Below are 15,742 nucleotides of genomic sequence, written 5' to 3' on the forward strand. Positions count from 1 at the left end.
GTAACCAGATCTTGTGACCACTGTGCTTTCTGTGCTGCCACCTTATCTGCTCTTCTTGACCTTGGCTGGGCGTATGAACACTTTCCAGAGAAACTGAGTCTGTTAACTCTCTCTCTCCCAGTACTTCTCCTGCTAGCTGTTCCCCATTTGGTATTTCCCAGCTTCTGCCTTCTGAACTATGTCCCTCTGCAAACTGCTGTTCCAAATCTATACTGTCCTCCTGCTCCTGGGAAGAGTCAAGATCCTGATCACTAGTAGGGGGAAGGGTAGGCTCTTACCATTTCTCCCCCTTGTAGCCCTCTTCAGCACGGTCCCTAACAACACCCCACTTCTCTAGCCCCGATTCTGGCAAGCAGGAGGCAATATTACATCAAGACACAATCCAGCCAGGCAAAAGCCCTCAAGATGGTGCAGAGGATCCTTGCCCATGGAGAGCCCCAAGGGCCCCGGAAGTGAGGTCCCCTCCCCTATTTTGGCCTCTTTCCATATTACCAACAGTAAGGAAGAATCTGCAGAAAGGATGTGGTCTTCCAACACAGCCGTGAAAGCAGCTGCCCCATTCTCTTTTTTTATAATAAATTTTTATTAGTTTTTTTACACAAAACTTGACGTTATTCTATTCACTTTCAATATCATAATTTCTTACATTTTGTCCGGCCTTTTATTTTCTATTGTATTATAACTTACATTACAATCATTAATTTATTCACCTTCCCTTGCCTATTATCCAAATCCTGCTCATGATTTCATTGGGCTACAGCTTTTTCTCAGATAGTCCGAAAAGAACCTCCACTCTGCGACAAAGTTCCCATCTTTTTGATCTCTTACTTTTGCTGTCAGCTTTGCCATCTCTGCATAGTCCATTAACACCCACTCTTCTTTCCACTTCTGTGCATACAAGATTCCGTCTGCGGTAGTAGCTTACACAAACAATTTAACCATCTCTTTAGGAACCTCTGCCCCTATCATCCCTGGGGGGGAAATGCTTCAGGCCTCTTGGGAATAGCTATTTTAAACATCTTTTAAAATTCATTATGTATGGCCTGCCCAGTTCTTAGCTGTGAGCAATAGTTTCTTTCCGTGAATAAGGCCACCTTATGAAACTCGTCTCCCATGTTGTGCAAGCTAGAAATAAGCAAAATGTCCATAACACTCGGGGATAAGCCAAGGTCCCAGAAGTCGCTGGATTGTAAGATGTCCTTCTTATTGGCCCTCCTTGGTTCTGCGTTGGGCCACTGTCGCATAAGTACAGGACTCAGGGATCCCATCTGCATCGGGTGCTGGTTTGGTTTTCAATGAACTGTGGCTCAGTACAGCATAGGATACTCCATCAGGGTCTTCTTCAGGCTCAGACTGCAATGGCTATGGAGGGGAAAAGAAGGAGATGTAGCCTGCAGTCCTGCCATTCGGTCTGCTAGAATTACATACAGTGGAAACAAAGAAGGAATGGAGAAACTGCTGCTCTCCAGATCTTACCGGATTACAACTCCCATCATCCATGGCCTCTGGCTGTGGCTGATGGGGGATGTAGTCCAACAACATCTGACACAGGTCCTCCATCCCTGGTCCAGAGAAATTCCAGGAATTTGGAAGAGCCAGTTCAAAAAATGGGCATACCTGGAGATGTGCACAGACCATATGGAGGATGGTACCTGGCCCTCTAGCCCACCCCAAATCAAATCAGCCCTGCCATCCCCTGTTACTTGGAAAGGTAGTAGCTGTTGCATCAAATTAGAGTCCTCCTCCCCCGGTTGGAATGTCAGGGCTGTAAAGTGTTGGCAGGACGTTCACAGTCATAAAAGTTTTGGTTCATTGGAATATTTCTTACTATGTTTGCTGGCTGAGTTCTTTCATTGGCCACGGAACCTGTAAAGCAGAGATACACACTGTGAGATTTTTCACCCAGTAGGTTTCTGAGTAAAGTTTTGGATGGTGTTTTTCTGTCCCCACTGGCCCATATACAACGGTACCTTGGTTGTCAAACTTAATCTGTTCTGGGAGTCCATTCAACTCCCAGCACCATTCAGAAACCAAGGTGTGGCTTCTGATTGGCTGCACTGCTGGTTTACATGCAAATCAACAGTGAAAGGACGCCACAAGAGGTAAACAACAAAAACATGAAACAAGCCTGAAAAATCTTCAAATAAAGAGATGGGAGTGGTGGAATAACGCCATGGTGGTAACGGCATTGTGTGACTCACAAGCGAGGAAGTAGCAGCAGCACCACTAACGTGGAATGGATCATAGCTGAAATGGATGGTCAACTATCCCTTGAACAATTATATCCACCATGTGAATTTATAACTACAGTGGTACCTTGGTTCCCAAATGCCTTGATACTCAAACAACTTGGAACCCAAACACTGCAAACCTGGAAGTAAGTGTTCCGGTTTGTGAACTTTTTCCGGAAGTCGAACGTGCTCCGTTTTGAGTGCCACACTTCCATTTTGAGTGTTACGCTTCCATTTTGAGTGTTACGCTGAGGTCTGTCTGTTTTTGTTATTTATTTTGCGTTTTTGTTTTTGTGGCTCTTTTTTGTGACCGTGTGGAACCCAGTTCAGCTATTGATTGATTGATTGATTGATTGTGTGACTGCAGTACACTGTTTATTGCTCTCATTTTGTGGATCAATGGTCTCGTTAGATAGTAAAATTCATGTTAAATTGCTGTTTTGGGGGTGGTTTTTAAAAGTCTGGAACGGATTAATCCATTTTGCATTACTCTCTATGGGGAAGCATGCCTTGGTTTTGGAATAGACTTCTGGAATGGATTAAGTTTGAGAACCAAGGTACCACTGTATTCTGTTAGATCACTGTATTTACTTGTGAGTATTTTAACTGATGAATTGATTTCTACTGGCACATGGTGTGCGTGCTGCTGGCTTTGTGCTATTATTTATCACATATATATTGCATAAATAAAGAAATGCACTCCCCCCCTTTGCTCAGGCCCAGCACCAGCTTTAGAGATTTCACCAGGCACTGCCCCAATACCATCAAGTCTGCCTGTCCAGCCATATGAACTTCAACCCTACTTTGTTTTTAAAAGAAGAGCGTTCTCTCTCTGAGATTGTCTTGACACCTGGGGCTTTAATCTTCTCGTGTGGAAATTGAAGTGGTACAGCTCCCACAAAGTGAGCATTTACAACCTCGGTTATGCATGCTTTCATCTCAGCTATTGCAGAACAACTGACCCAGAAGCTTACTCACCCTTTTTCCTTTTCCTGGACAATACAAAAGCAAGGGTCAGCAGGAAGAGGACCAAAAGGAAGACACCGGCAGCAATGCCTGCCCACATGGCTATTGAATGTCCGGCTTTTGAATTCCCACCTGCAAAACCATGAAAAGGAGACCTAGAGTTAGAATACTGCCAATGCTCACCAAACCCCACACAGGCAGGGCCCAGAAGCTCCCAAGAAAGACCCTTTTATCAGTTCATGGATCTTTCCATTCACCCAGTGTAACCATCTCCCAGTGCTGTGAATGTAGCACATCTTGATTCCAGTAAGGCTTTGGACAAAGTTCCCCACAATATTATTGTGAGATGCTGGTAAAATGTGGGTAGAGGATGCTACTGTCAGGTGGATTTGTAGCTGGTTGACTGACCAAACCCAAAGAGTGCTCACCAATGGGGGGAAAAAACACTGAGAAGTGTGGTGCTGTAGGGTCCAGTCCAGGGCTCAGTGTTGTTCAGAATCTTTATAAAGACTCATGGACTGTCTGGATGCAGAGGAGAGGTGGGGGGCACCAGCACTCCCCCAGGGAGCCCCCATGGGAAGATGGCTCAAAGCCAGGGGACTGGTGGTGGGACAAGGAGGAGTGGTCAGCGGGAGGAAGAGCCGACTGTGAGGAGGAAGGGTCATACACAGGTGACAGGGTTTAGTGAGCAGGAAGAGTCAGGGGCAGAGGGCAGTTCAGAATTAGAGGCAGAAGAGGGAGTTGGAGAGGGGCCAGGAGACAGAGAGGCAGGATGCTGTAGAAGTCAGGGAATCCATCATTTACAAATGTTGAAATGATACCCAACTGTGAATTGAAGAGATACCTCCTTTTAAAACTAAAGAATGGTGGAGCCAGCACACTTTTCCAATTTCATTTACAATTGCAGCAAATTCAAACCTGTATTAGTGCAATCTGCGAAAGATGCATACAAGGATTAAGACAGGATCTTACCTGTTACTTTGATGTGTACTTCATCACTGTAGTTTGAGCATGCTTGAGTGTTCTCGAGCTTTAAGCAATAGCGACAGCGATAGATGCCCCCATCTGATTCTTTGGCATTGATAATGGGAAATAGAACTTCTCCTGATCCCATCATCTTGCTTTCATAAGTATTTGAAGAATTTTCTATGTGTAGAGTAAATTCTACTTCTTGCTGTTCTTTGGTCTTACAGTGGATGCTGGCATTTCCTTCCAGAGCAATCCCCTCACCTGGGCTCACTGAGATGGAAGGTTTGGGAGAAGCTTATCCAGGGGGAGAAAGAGAAAAAGAAGGATGCTTAATCCTTTGATCTTACACAATAGTCTGGCTTTGTAAAATGCTATTGGGGAGCATAGAAAACCATGTGCAACTCAGAGTGTGAATATTGATAGGCTGCATTGATGCCATTACTCAGGAGATTAGTTGGCAGAGAACACAGGTGGGATGAGAACCTCGTCAGGGAGGGCAAGCAGCACAGCAGAGATGCCCTGTGAGAGGGACAGATCCTATTGGGGTAGGATTGCTGTGGACCCTCCATTGTAGGCTTCAGGTTGTATAGTAACGTCCATTGCCTTGTCAGTTGACTAGGACCAGGGTGTGTGACAAATGGAGTACAGAGCAGGGGGTTGTACAGTGGTGCCCCGCAAGACGAATGCCTCATAAGGCAAAAAACATGCTAGACGAAAGAGTTTTTGTTTTTCGATGTGCTTCGCAAGACGAATTTCCCTATGGGCTTGCTTCGCAAGACGAAAACGTCTTGCAAGTTTGTTTCCTTTTTCGTAAAACCGTTAATACCCAGGGTGCATTGCTTGAAGAGGTGCAGTTGCGACTTGACTTCGAGGAGCAACTCATAGCACGCGGTGTGGTAGCCTTTTTTGAGGTTTTTGAAGACTTTGCTGATTTTTGAAGCTTTTCCAAAACTTCTTTTGCAGCCATTTGGTAAGTTAAACTTTTAAAACTTTTTGTGGGGTTTTTGGATTTTGGGTTCGGGTGTTTGGAATTCAAGGACTTGGTGTTGTGAAGGGGTTTGCAAGAATCTGGAAGCTTGTGTGGTTTTTTTCTGCATTTTTATGATTTTTTGTGACCATTGGGCCACTCTGCTGCTTTTTTTAAAAAACAAATTCTGGGTTTGAATTTCTGTGTGGTGGCTGGCTGGGGGAACAGTTGAGGAGGAGTTTGCAAGAATCTGGGAGCTTGTGTGGTTTTTTTTTTTTTTTGAATTTTTATGATTTTTTGTGACCATTGGGCCACTCTGCTGTTGTTTAAAAAAAAATTCTGGATTTGGATTTCTGTGTGGTGGCTGGCTGGGGGAACAGTTGAGGAGGGGTTTGCAAGAATCTGGAAGCTTGTGTGGGTTTTTTCTTTGATTTTTTATGATTTTCTGTGACCATTGGGCCACTCTGCTGTTGTTTAAAAAAAATTCTGGATTTGGATTTCTGTGTGGTGGCTGGCTGGGGGAACAGTTGAGGAGGGGTTTGCAAGAATCTGGAAGCTTGTGTGGGTTTTTTCTTTGATTTTTTATGATTTTCTGTGACCATTGGGCCACTCTGCTGTTGTTTAAAAAAAATTCTGGATTTGGATTTCTGTGTGGTGGCTGGCTGGGGGAACAGTTGAGGAGGGGTTTGCAAGAATCTGGAAGCTTGTGTGGGTTTTTTCTTTGAATTTTTATGATTTTCTGTGACCATTGGGCCACTCTGCTGTTGTTTAAAAAAAATTCTGGATTTGGATTTCTGTGTGGTGGCTGGCTGGGGGAACAGTTGAGGAGGGGTTTGCAAGAATCTGGAAGCTTGTGTGGGTTTTTTCTGAATTTTTATGATTTTCTGTGACCATTGGGCCATGTTTTTTTTTTTTTAAATTTCTGGATTTGAATTTCTGTGTGGTGGCTGGCTGGGGGAACAGCTGGGGAGGGGTTTGCAAGAATCTGGGAGCTTGTGTGTTTTTTTCTGCATTTTTATGATTTTCTGTGACCATTGGGCCATGTTGGTTTTTTTTGAAAAAAATTCCTGGGTTTGAATTTCTGTGTGGTGGCTGGCTGGGGGAACAGTTGGGGAGGGGTTTGCAACAGTTGGGGAGGGGTTTGCAACAGTTGAGGAGGGGCTGGGGGAACAGTTGGGGAGGGGTTTGCAACAGTTGGGGAGGGGTTTGCAATTTCTGTGTGGTGGGTGGGTGCTGGGGGAACAGTTGAGGTTTTTGAAGACTTTGGTGATTTTTGAAGCTTTTCCAAAACTGCTTTTGCAGCCATTTGGTAAGTTAAACTTTTAAAACTTTTTGGGGGGGTTTTGGATTTTGGGTTGGGTGTTTGGAATTCAAGGACTTGGTTCTGGGTTTGAATTTCTGTGTGGTGGGTGGCTGGGTGGTTTTGAATTTTTTGGATGTGAAGCACTGATTCTTTTTTCCCCCTGAGTTTGTGAAGGTAGGAGCTGTGCTGCCATGGGACCCAAGAAGACTGCTGCTGCAGAGGCCGGCGAGAGGAAGAAGGAGAAGGTGACGCTGGAAATGAAGAAGGAGATCATGCAGAAGCACGACGGTGGAATGCGTGTGACAGACCTCGCCAGGGAGTACGGGAGGAATCCATCGACCATCGGGACCATCCTGAAGATGAGGGAGAAGATCCTTGCGACTGATGCAGCCAAGGGAGTCACCAGGATCGTGAAGAACCGCCCAGCTGTTCTGGAGGAGGTTGAGAAGTTGCTGCTCATCTGGTTAGAAGAGAAGCAGCGTGCAGGGGACACAGTGACTGAGGCCGTCATTTGTGAGAAGGCCAAGGCCTTGCACGCAGACCTCGTCTGGGAACAGCCAGGAACCTCAGGCGAGCCAGAAGTCTTCAAGGCAAGCAGAGGTTGGTTTGACCGGTTCAAGGCAAGATCTGGAATCCACAGCATGGTCAGGCATGGAGAGGCTGCCAGTTCTGATGTTCCTGCAGTTGAAGACTTTGCAGCGGAGTTCCTGGAGGCTGTGAAGACGGAGGGCTACGTTCCACAGCAGGTCTTCAACTGCGACGAGACCGGGCTGTTTTGGAAGAGGATGCCCAAAAGGACTTTCATCACACAGGAGGAGGCCAAGTTGCCTGGCCACAAGCCCATGAAGGACCGTCTGACCCTGCTCTTCTGTGCCAACGCAAGCGGCGACCTGAAGATCAAGCCCCTGCTGGTGTACCACTCGGAGAACCCACGGGGCTTCAAGAAACACAAGGTCAACAAGGAGCAGCTGAGTGTCATGTGGCGATCCAACAGTAAGGCTTGGGTCACACGTGTGCTGTTTGTGGACTGGGTCAATCTTGCTTTTGGCCCTGCTGTCAAACAGTACCTGCTGGACAACGACCTGCCGCTGAAGGCTTTGCTTCTGATGGACAATGCTCCTGCTCATCCTAAAGGCCTTGAGTTGGACTTGTTGGAGTAGTTCAGCTTCATCAGCATCATGTTCCTGCGACCTAACACCACACCACTGCTCCAGCCGATGGATCAGCAGGTCATCGCCAATTTCAAAAAACTCTACACCAAGGAGCTTTTCAGGCGATGCTTCGAGGTGACTGATTGCACCACCATCACCCTGCGGGAATTCTGGAAGGACCACTTCGACATCATCACCTGCTTGAAGATGATCACCACGGCCTGGAACGGGATCAGCCAGAGAAATTTGAATTGCGCTTGGCGCAGCCTGTGGCCGGACTGTGTGGCACCAAGTGACTCTGATGCACCAGAGTCAACAGTGGTGCAGGACATTGTTGCCTTGGGGAGGACCATGGGCCTGGAGGTCACAGAGGAGGATGTCAGCGAGCTGGTGGAGGAGCGCGACCACGAGCTGACCACCCAGGAGCTGGTCGAACTGCAGGCAGAGGCTGCGCAGGAGCAGGCCTTGCTGGAAGAGGAGGAAGCAACTGAGGAACGGCTGTCCTCCAAAGAACTGAGGGACATTTGCCAGAAGTGGAAGGATGTGCAGGCTTTTGCACAGTGGCACCACCCTGACAAGCACGTGGTACATGACCTTGCGAACACTTTTGATACGAGGGTCATGTCGCCTTTCAGGGAGGTGCTGAAAAGGCGGATGAAGCAGCAGACCATGGACAGGTTCTTCAGCAAGAAGCAAAGAGTGGAAGAGGAACCTTCTTCGAGTGGTCCCCCAGAGTCTTAGAAAATGTACTGTACACTTTGTTGATTTTTAAATGTTTTTCTGTCATGTTTAGAAACTTAATTTATTGTTCCTTCAATTTTTGAAATGCTCTTTACAGTATGTGTGACTTAGAGCAGTTAATAAACTCTTGTTGTACCAAATTTGGCTTTGTTTGGACTTTTTTTGACCATAGGAACGCATTAATTGATTTTCAATGCATTCCTATGGGATTTCGTGCTTTGCAAGACGAAAAATCCGCTAGATGAAAAAACTCGCAGAACGAATTAATTTCGTCTTGCGAGGCACCACTGTATAGTGTGCTACACAATCTGCATTCCATTACGACTTTGGTTACAGAGAATGCATTTTAATCTGGAATAAAATACTAAGAGTTAATTAGGGATAAAGAATCCCTTTTGATAGGTACATATTTCGATCAGTGCAGTTACACTTCAGTTATATAGTTCAATCAGTGCACTTCCCCCCCATTTGATTGGCAGATGGAATAAACCCAACACCCATTTTAGCGTCATTTGTAAAACTGTTACACAGAGACTAAGCTAAGCCCTCACCTGTTATGTTGATGTAAAGTCTGTCACTTAGATTCGAGCATGTGCGATCGAGGCAATACCTGCACTGATAAATTCCTCCGTGTTCTAGTTTGGCCTCAGAAATGAAAAAATCAAATGTATAAGCTGTAGATGTCTCAGATCGTACATACGCAACAGACTCTCCCTTGAAGAGCTCAAAAGTGGCTCCGTAATATTGACTCCCACATTGGATGTAGAAATTCCCTCCAAGAGCGACATTAGGACTGGGAATCACTGAAATTGAGGGCTTGGGATATTGTCCTGATAAAGAAAGAGAATGGGAAGGTGGTTTGAAGGTGAAACACTTGCAACAGCCTCCTTTTGCAGCTGGAGAATCAAATAGAGTGAGTTTGTACAAAAATTCAAACGCCAGTGCTGGATGAATCTGCTTTGACATTATCCAACAGAGCAGGCGTTATCAAGCTGTGGTCCCTGAGTGGCTGGCTGCCCATGAGCTTCATTTAGGGGGGTCTGTAGCCTGTCTGAGAAAAAAAACACACACCTACAAATCTTGCGACATCTGGCACAGTGTATTACAACAGCAACAACAGGCATAAAATTAATTAAGTCATCCTCCAAGACTCTCACTAATTTTCATCTGATCCATGACCAGAGGAGGGGAGTTTGGGATCTGCTACAACGCAGCCCATATCCATCGGTTTGTGTAAATTTCTGATCAGCAAGGTTTTTTGTTTTAAAAAGCAGCTCTGTCATCACTCAGAGATGCAGTAGCTTGAGGAAAAGTCAAAGAGAACCAAGTCCAAAAGGTAGCAAGTACCTTCCTTGGAAATGTGGGATGTAGACATAGAGCAGTCAAGTCCAAAATTCCTTGTTTCCTAGAATGGACACACAGAGGAAGGTGGCTCCAAAAAGGGAATACTTCCTGCAATACCTGTTGGGAGCCACTCCTGCTGGTTGTGACCAGGTAGATAGTTGTGACCCAAGTGAAGCAAAGGGCTGGGCACACAGCCATCTTCCTCTTTTGAATCTCTCTTTTGGATCTCTTTTGACCTACTCTTCATCCTGCTGTTCATATGCAGCCTCATCCGTAAGCATGTAGGCCACATGTTGTATGTCTGAAACTTCACATCTCTTGTCTACATTTTCCTGCAAATGAAACAGAAATTGCAGCTAAGGCCTGCCTTCAGATTGCTACTGAATGTGAGTCAACATTATTCTTATTTTAATAAGATGGCTTTGTGTTGTTATTGTTTTAAGAGGGAAATAAAGGGAAAATGACCAGGAAGAATCACGTCTGTCAGGGGCTCGGGAGCAGGAGCACAGGGGAGAGAGGAAATGGAGAGCGAGGGGGAGGAATCCGAGGGAAGCGTAGGGGAGTATGCCAGTGACCCGAGAGATTCCATGAGCTTCTCCAGCGAATCAGAAGATTCCCAGAAGGGGGCGCCTATGGTCAGGGCAAGGGGGGTCCCAGGGGGACGCACCAGAAACAAGGAGCCAGCGGGGAACCCCAAAGCAGCAGCGGGGGATCAGGACCAGTTTCCCCACCAGAGCGTAGTGGGGGGGAAGAGTCACATGTGTCAAGACCAGCGTCTCCTCCAGCGGGGAGAGAAGATGAGTCAGGGCTGACCACGCCTCCATCAGAGAGTGGGGGAATGGAGGGGAGGTCAGTTGCAGCTAGCCCCCCCGAAGGGGGAAGCAGTGACAGCAGCAGTGAAACGGTCAGGAGGAAAGTTGCTGGCTGGGCGCGCGCGCCAAGTTCAAATGTACAGGCGCGGGGGACAGCAGGAGACCCGGATGGGGAACCAGCTCCTAAAGCCCGACGGAGGGAGGGGGAAGGCTCAGGGGAATCAGCGTCAGAAGAGTCTAGAAAGGGCGAGACCCCGACGGGCAGGCGGACCCAGAGGAGGAAAGAGCAGAGGAAGAGGTGGAGCAAGGCGAGAGTCTTAAACTGGTGTATGGGGGGAGGAGATTCAGACGGAGCATCAGCGGTCTAATGCTTGAGACGTAGGGCTGCGTGCTGCGGCTCTGGAAGTGAAACTGAACTTCAATAAAGACTTTTGTATTTAACAACGAAGCAGCGTTGGTCCTTTGTGAGCTGGGACCTAGGGCAGCTCTGACAACGTCTGCACAAAGGGAATCCTGGATTGCTGAAACCAGCCATCAACAAGCTTCACTAGGCAGAAGGCCTTCTCGGTAGTGGCGCCTGTCCTGTGGAACACCCTCCTATCAGATGTCAAGCAAATAAACAACTATTTGACTTTTAGAAGACATCTGAAGGCAGCCCTGTTTAGGGAAGTTTTTAATGTCTGAAGTTTTATTCTGTCTTTAATATTCTCATGGAAGCCTCCTAGAGTGGCTGGGGATAATAATAATAATAATAATAATAATAATAATAATAATAACAACAACAACAACAACAACAACAACAACAACAACAACAAAGCATTTCTTGCAGTAAATAATAATGATAGTTGTTGTTGCTTACTGCAAGGAATGTGATCTGCTCTATGCTCACTAGCATGAGCGAGGAAAGAACATATCTAATAAATTTATCCTCTCCTACCTTCCTTAACATTCTACAGAAACTTCAGAGTGACACATGGACAGCTGAGATGGACACAGGTTGTCTAAAGACGAAGGAGAGTGGGGCACTTGCACCTGTCATCCTTGCACACTACAGGGAAAATGTGGGAGCTACCACTTATCATTCAGCAGTAGTGAGAAAAGCAAGCTTGATTGTGGGAGGCCCTGGCATTGAACTCCCATTCTGCCCTATGCCTCTCTCCCACTCTTGGGATTCTTTCGTTGACCCAAACTCACCTCTAGCCATTTGCCACTGCCTGGTCAGCCAACACCCTGAAAAGGAGAGGATTATGTTAGAGGCAAGACATCTGGGCAAAAGGATCTGAAGCTGGGCCTCTGAGCTCCCCACAGCGCCTTGGACACGTGCTCTGCCCCCACCAGCCTGCAAGGTGGGATACTAACCAAGAAAAAGGATGCTGGAAGACAGCCTCATGGCGTGGGTTCTGCCGCTAGCAGGGCGTCCTGTTTGCTCCTATCTTTGCTGTGTCCTGAATGACGGTCTTGGTTGGCAGCTGTTGCTGCTGAAATCCGGCAACGTTCTGTTACACAGCGGATCCTCAGCAAAAATCGCTTCTCTCTGATTTGATATTCTGATCATAGTCCCCTCCCTAGACTGCCTGATTAACCACATCTCCTATTATGTCACAACTGTGGGTTGCACAATGGAAGGAACGGAAGTGAACAGATGAAACTTCTGCATTTTTTGGAAAAACGGTTTAGCATAGATTGTATCCCCTGTGCTTTTTTATAGCTGTTGTCCTGAGACAAAGGCAGTGGTGTAGCATGGGGGGGGGCATAGGGGTGATTGCCCCAGGCACAAAATTGTATGGGGCACAAAATTTCAACACCCACTGCTGCCTTGATGCAGTCGTGTATTTCCGTCGCGACACCTATATCAGACACCTCTTAGCTGACAAAGAGCCCGAAATTAACAGGTCCGTGGCAAAGTACTGTTACATTGCAACAAGAATAAGACGAGCAATGATGTGAACAACATAGTTCAAATTGTAAACATCGAAGGAACGATAATAAACAGTAGCGACACCTGAATTGAATTTTTAAAACTTTAAAAGTCGAAACCTGGTCATAAATATAAGCACCAATTCTGTGAATTGGCCATATTTCTACTGTTATTTGTAGCACAATACTACTTTTAATGTCATATTTTTATAAATTGCTTCCTGGTCACTGACCGTATTAAAGATTTTTTTTTTTAATATTTCCGTCGCTGGGCTCTGTTGAAAATAGCTTCTGCATCCAAACCAGGAAGTGACCTCTCCAGACAATGGAAAAAGTCTTTTCTTATCTCTGCAGCTGCAATCTCCCGGGTGACATGGACGGTGTTAAGCAGTTGAATGCGCATGTGTCCTCTGTCCGTTTCTCTCCCATCCACCCCCCTCTGTACAGCTCTGGGCGCAAGCAACCCATGCTATGTCACTGGACAGAGGGATTCCCAGCGGTATTGTGAGGGTGAAAGGAATCTAGTACTGCCAGTCACACGTCATTGCAAAGTCAAGTCCTGGGCAGCCCACTGGGACTTGACAATTTGCCTCTGTTCAGCTTTTAGGTGTGGGATATTTACAATGCAGTCAAACCAACGATTCATGTTTGCTAGATGGGCCCATAATGGGAGCTGAAGCTCACAGAGTTTACCTGTAAGTTTGCTAGAGAGGACTTTGCGAGTGGCGATCCTACTGTGCCCTGAGAGGGAGAGAGTGTGGCCCTATATATTCTCCTTACCTGGGCACCTTTGACTCTCTTCACTCTTACTCTTCATCTCATCTCCAAGCCAGAAATGAGAACTGCTAAGTCTGAGCTGTAGCTTAAACTCCATCTTAAGCTAGACTAAAAGATGTCTAACTGAATTACCATTTTAAGCCTGCAGAGATACAAAATTCCTGTATCTCTTATTCTGCAACAGATACTCTGAGTAAATGTTGTTTTTACCTTTTGCAAGACTGTTTGTGTGATTATTGTTTTAAGGGAGAGAAAAGGGGAAATAGCAGGAGAATCCAGAAGCAACCTGCATTACTTAAACTAAAAGGCTAAAACTAGCCTAGCTAAGCTTCCCTTTTAAGCTGCAAAGGGATGTGCCCTGTTGAATTCACAAACATGAGAAAAGCAGGATAATACTTAATAAACCTATCCTCTCCCAGCATCTATAGACATCCCTACATAAGGTAGCCCAAGTCCCATCTTCCCATGAAGCAAACAGCCTCTACCCAACCACCCCCTGATTCTTGTCTGCTGTTTCTTGGAAGTGTGTTCTTCAGAGGCACGGTTCTCAGTAGAGTGCAGAACTGGTTGGGGTGAGGAAAGCTGGGGGGGGGATGTAGGGGTGGAAATTTCAAACACGTGCGGGGGGAGTGTCATAGGGCTGCCATATTTTGAAGAGCAGAAAGTAGAAGACATTTGCCGACTATGGATCGCTATGATGACTCTCATTTTACATACACATGAAAATAAAGTAAAATAAAATAAAATAAAATAAAATAAAATAAAATAAAATAAAATAAAATAAAATAATAATAATAATAATAATAATAATAATAATAATAATAATAATAATATATTTATACTCTGGGCAGCTTCCAAAAAATATTAAAATACTGTAATACATCAAACATTAAAAGCTTCCCTAAACTGCCTTCAGATGTCTTCTAAAATGTCTTCTAAAAAGAGGACATGTCTGGGGAAAAGAGGACATACGGCAGCTCAGCCTTCTTCCTTGTGAAATCTAAATTGACTCCCTCATAGTCTTTCACATCGCCTCCTGCTTGTGAAGTGCAGTGCGGGGTGGGGGAAAATCAGGCAAAATTGCCCTTGTAGCTCAGTATGTTATCTCTACAACTGTCCAAGTGAAGTAGAAGTGAGCTGGCTCATGTGGAAACCAAGAGGGCAAGAACAGGGCAAAAAATAAAAAAGCTGTCACAAGCAGAGTCTGAAAAAAATCCAGACTAAAAGGGAAGAAGTAGTGGCATCATCTGTCATCCGACTCATGAGTCAGCCAGAGGCAGCGACCAAGAAGCATTGTGCCAAATATTGCTACTCTGGATTGGATCCTGGGAATCTGTTCCAAATGAACAACCAAGTGGATTTCCTTCCATCCATACATTCATCCGCCACTGTGGCACTGACTCTTGCTCTGAAAAGTTTCAATCTTTGTTCTTTATAGCATACCTTTTTTTAAAAAATAAGGGCACATATATGTGTAAATAGATACATGAATGGCTCTGCAATATAAATTGTTTAGATATTCATTGATATATACTGGTACTTTCCCCCTTTTTTTTCCTGAAGGGTATTTTGTTGCCAAAGGCATCCTATATCAATTAGGCCTGCGCTCCTAACTACGTTATGCTAACCTAAGAAATAAATCCGAATTCATTCAGTGAGGCCTACTCCCAGGTAAGTGGGGTTAAGATTTCAGTCTTAATCTGCTTCCTGTTGTGAATTTTAAACAGCAGCTAAATGCAACATTCACTGTTGTTCTTTTTTGCACGGAAATAAATGTTATCATGAAGCTACCGGGAGAGGTCACCTGGACTTTGGGAGGGGAGGTTGTTTTCACCAGCAGCCTGACGACACCCAGTTCTATTTCTCCTTTCTGCCCAAGTCCAAAGCAGCTTTCTTGGTTCTCAACTCAGTCTGTCATCACTAAAGGACTGGATGAGGGCCAACAAATCCAGGCAAGACTGAGGTGCTCTTGGTCAGTGTCAAGGCCTCAGTGAATCCCAAGGTGGCAGATAAGAAAAGAAGAGTTCTGACCAATTAGTTTATTCAACAATCACAGTGAGAGACAAAGGAATGTCTCTCTCTCTCTAGAAATGGTCTTGCTCCAAGTAAAGTCCCACCCCCTTCGTCTCTCTCATACTACGTCATCCTCGTGACGGTTGGTCTGGGCTTTCTGTCTCTCGGCTTTCTGTTCAGCTACTCTCGCAGCACGCCTAGTCCTGGGCGAGGGGGGCTCAGGAATGCTTTCCAAAGACAATGAGTCTGTTGGCTGCCTCTCTCCCGCTGCTTCCCTTTCTTCCTGCTGTTCCTCTTCTAGTATTTCCCATCTTCTGCCCTCTGCAGACTGTGGACTATGCCCTTCTGCAAACCACTGCTCTAAATCGGCACTGTCCTCCTGGTCTCGGGAAGGTTCAGGAGAAGGGGGAGCAGCCCCCACCATTCCTCCCCAGTCCAGCCCCTGACAGTCAGTCAGAAGGCAGGACGGGGAATAGGGATTCGGTTTGTGCTGGATGGGGTAACACTCCCCCTGAAGATGCAGGTTTGCAGTTTGAGTGTGCTTGTGATGG

The 15,742-nt window shown here is 45.9% G+C and overlaps 1 protein-coding gene and 1 long non-coding RNA gene across 2 annotated transcripts in view; both read right to left on the reverse strand.

Annotated features, from left to right (window-relative positions):
* Window positions 1-15,742, reverse strand: part of LOC128398889 (immunoglobulin superfamily member 1-like) — a 70,930-nt gene that overhangs the window by 12,204 nt on the left and 42,984 nt on the right. The window contains exons 14-16 of the mRNA XM_053360154.1: window positions 4,170-4,460; window positions 3,210-3,329; window positions 1,829-1,866 (exon numbers count right to left, since the gene is read on the reverse strand). Of these exons, the coding sequence (XP_053216129.1) occupies window positions 1,829-1,866; window positions 3,210-3,329; window positions 4,170-4,460 (449 nt within the window). The remainder of the gene's footprint in view (window positions 1-1,828; window positions 1,867-3,209; window positions 3,330-4,169; window positions 4,461-15,742) is intronic.
* LOC128400689 (uncharacterized) lies at window positions 9,055-12,242 on the reverse strand. Its single transcript, XR_008327359.1, has 3 exons — window positions 11,844-12,242; window positions 11,679-11,714; window positions 9,055-9,158 (listed from the first exon to the last, which is right to left on the reverse strand). It is a non-coding gene; the product is annotated as an uncharacterized LOC128400689 (long non-coding RNA).

Source organism: Podarcis raffonei, chromosome 13 (genome assembly GCF_027172205.1).
Source record: "Podarcis raffonei isolate rPodRaf1 chromosome 13, rPodRaf1.pri, whole genome shotgun sequence".
NCBI classification, from domain to species: domain Eukaryota; kingdom Metazoa; phylum Chordata; class Lepidosauria; order Squamata; family Lacertidae; genus Podarcis; species Podarcis raffonei.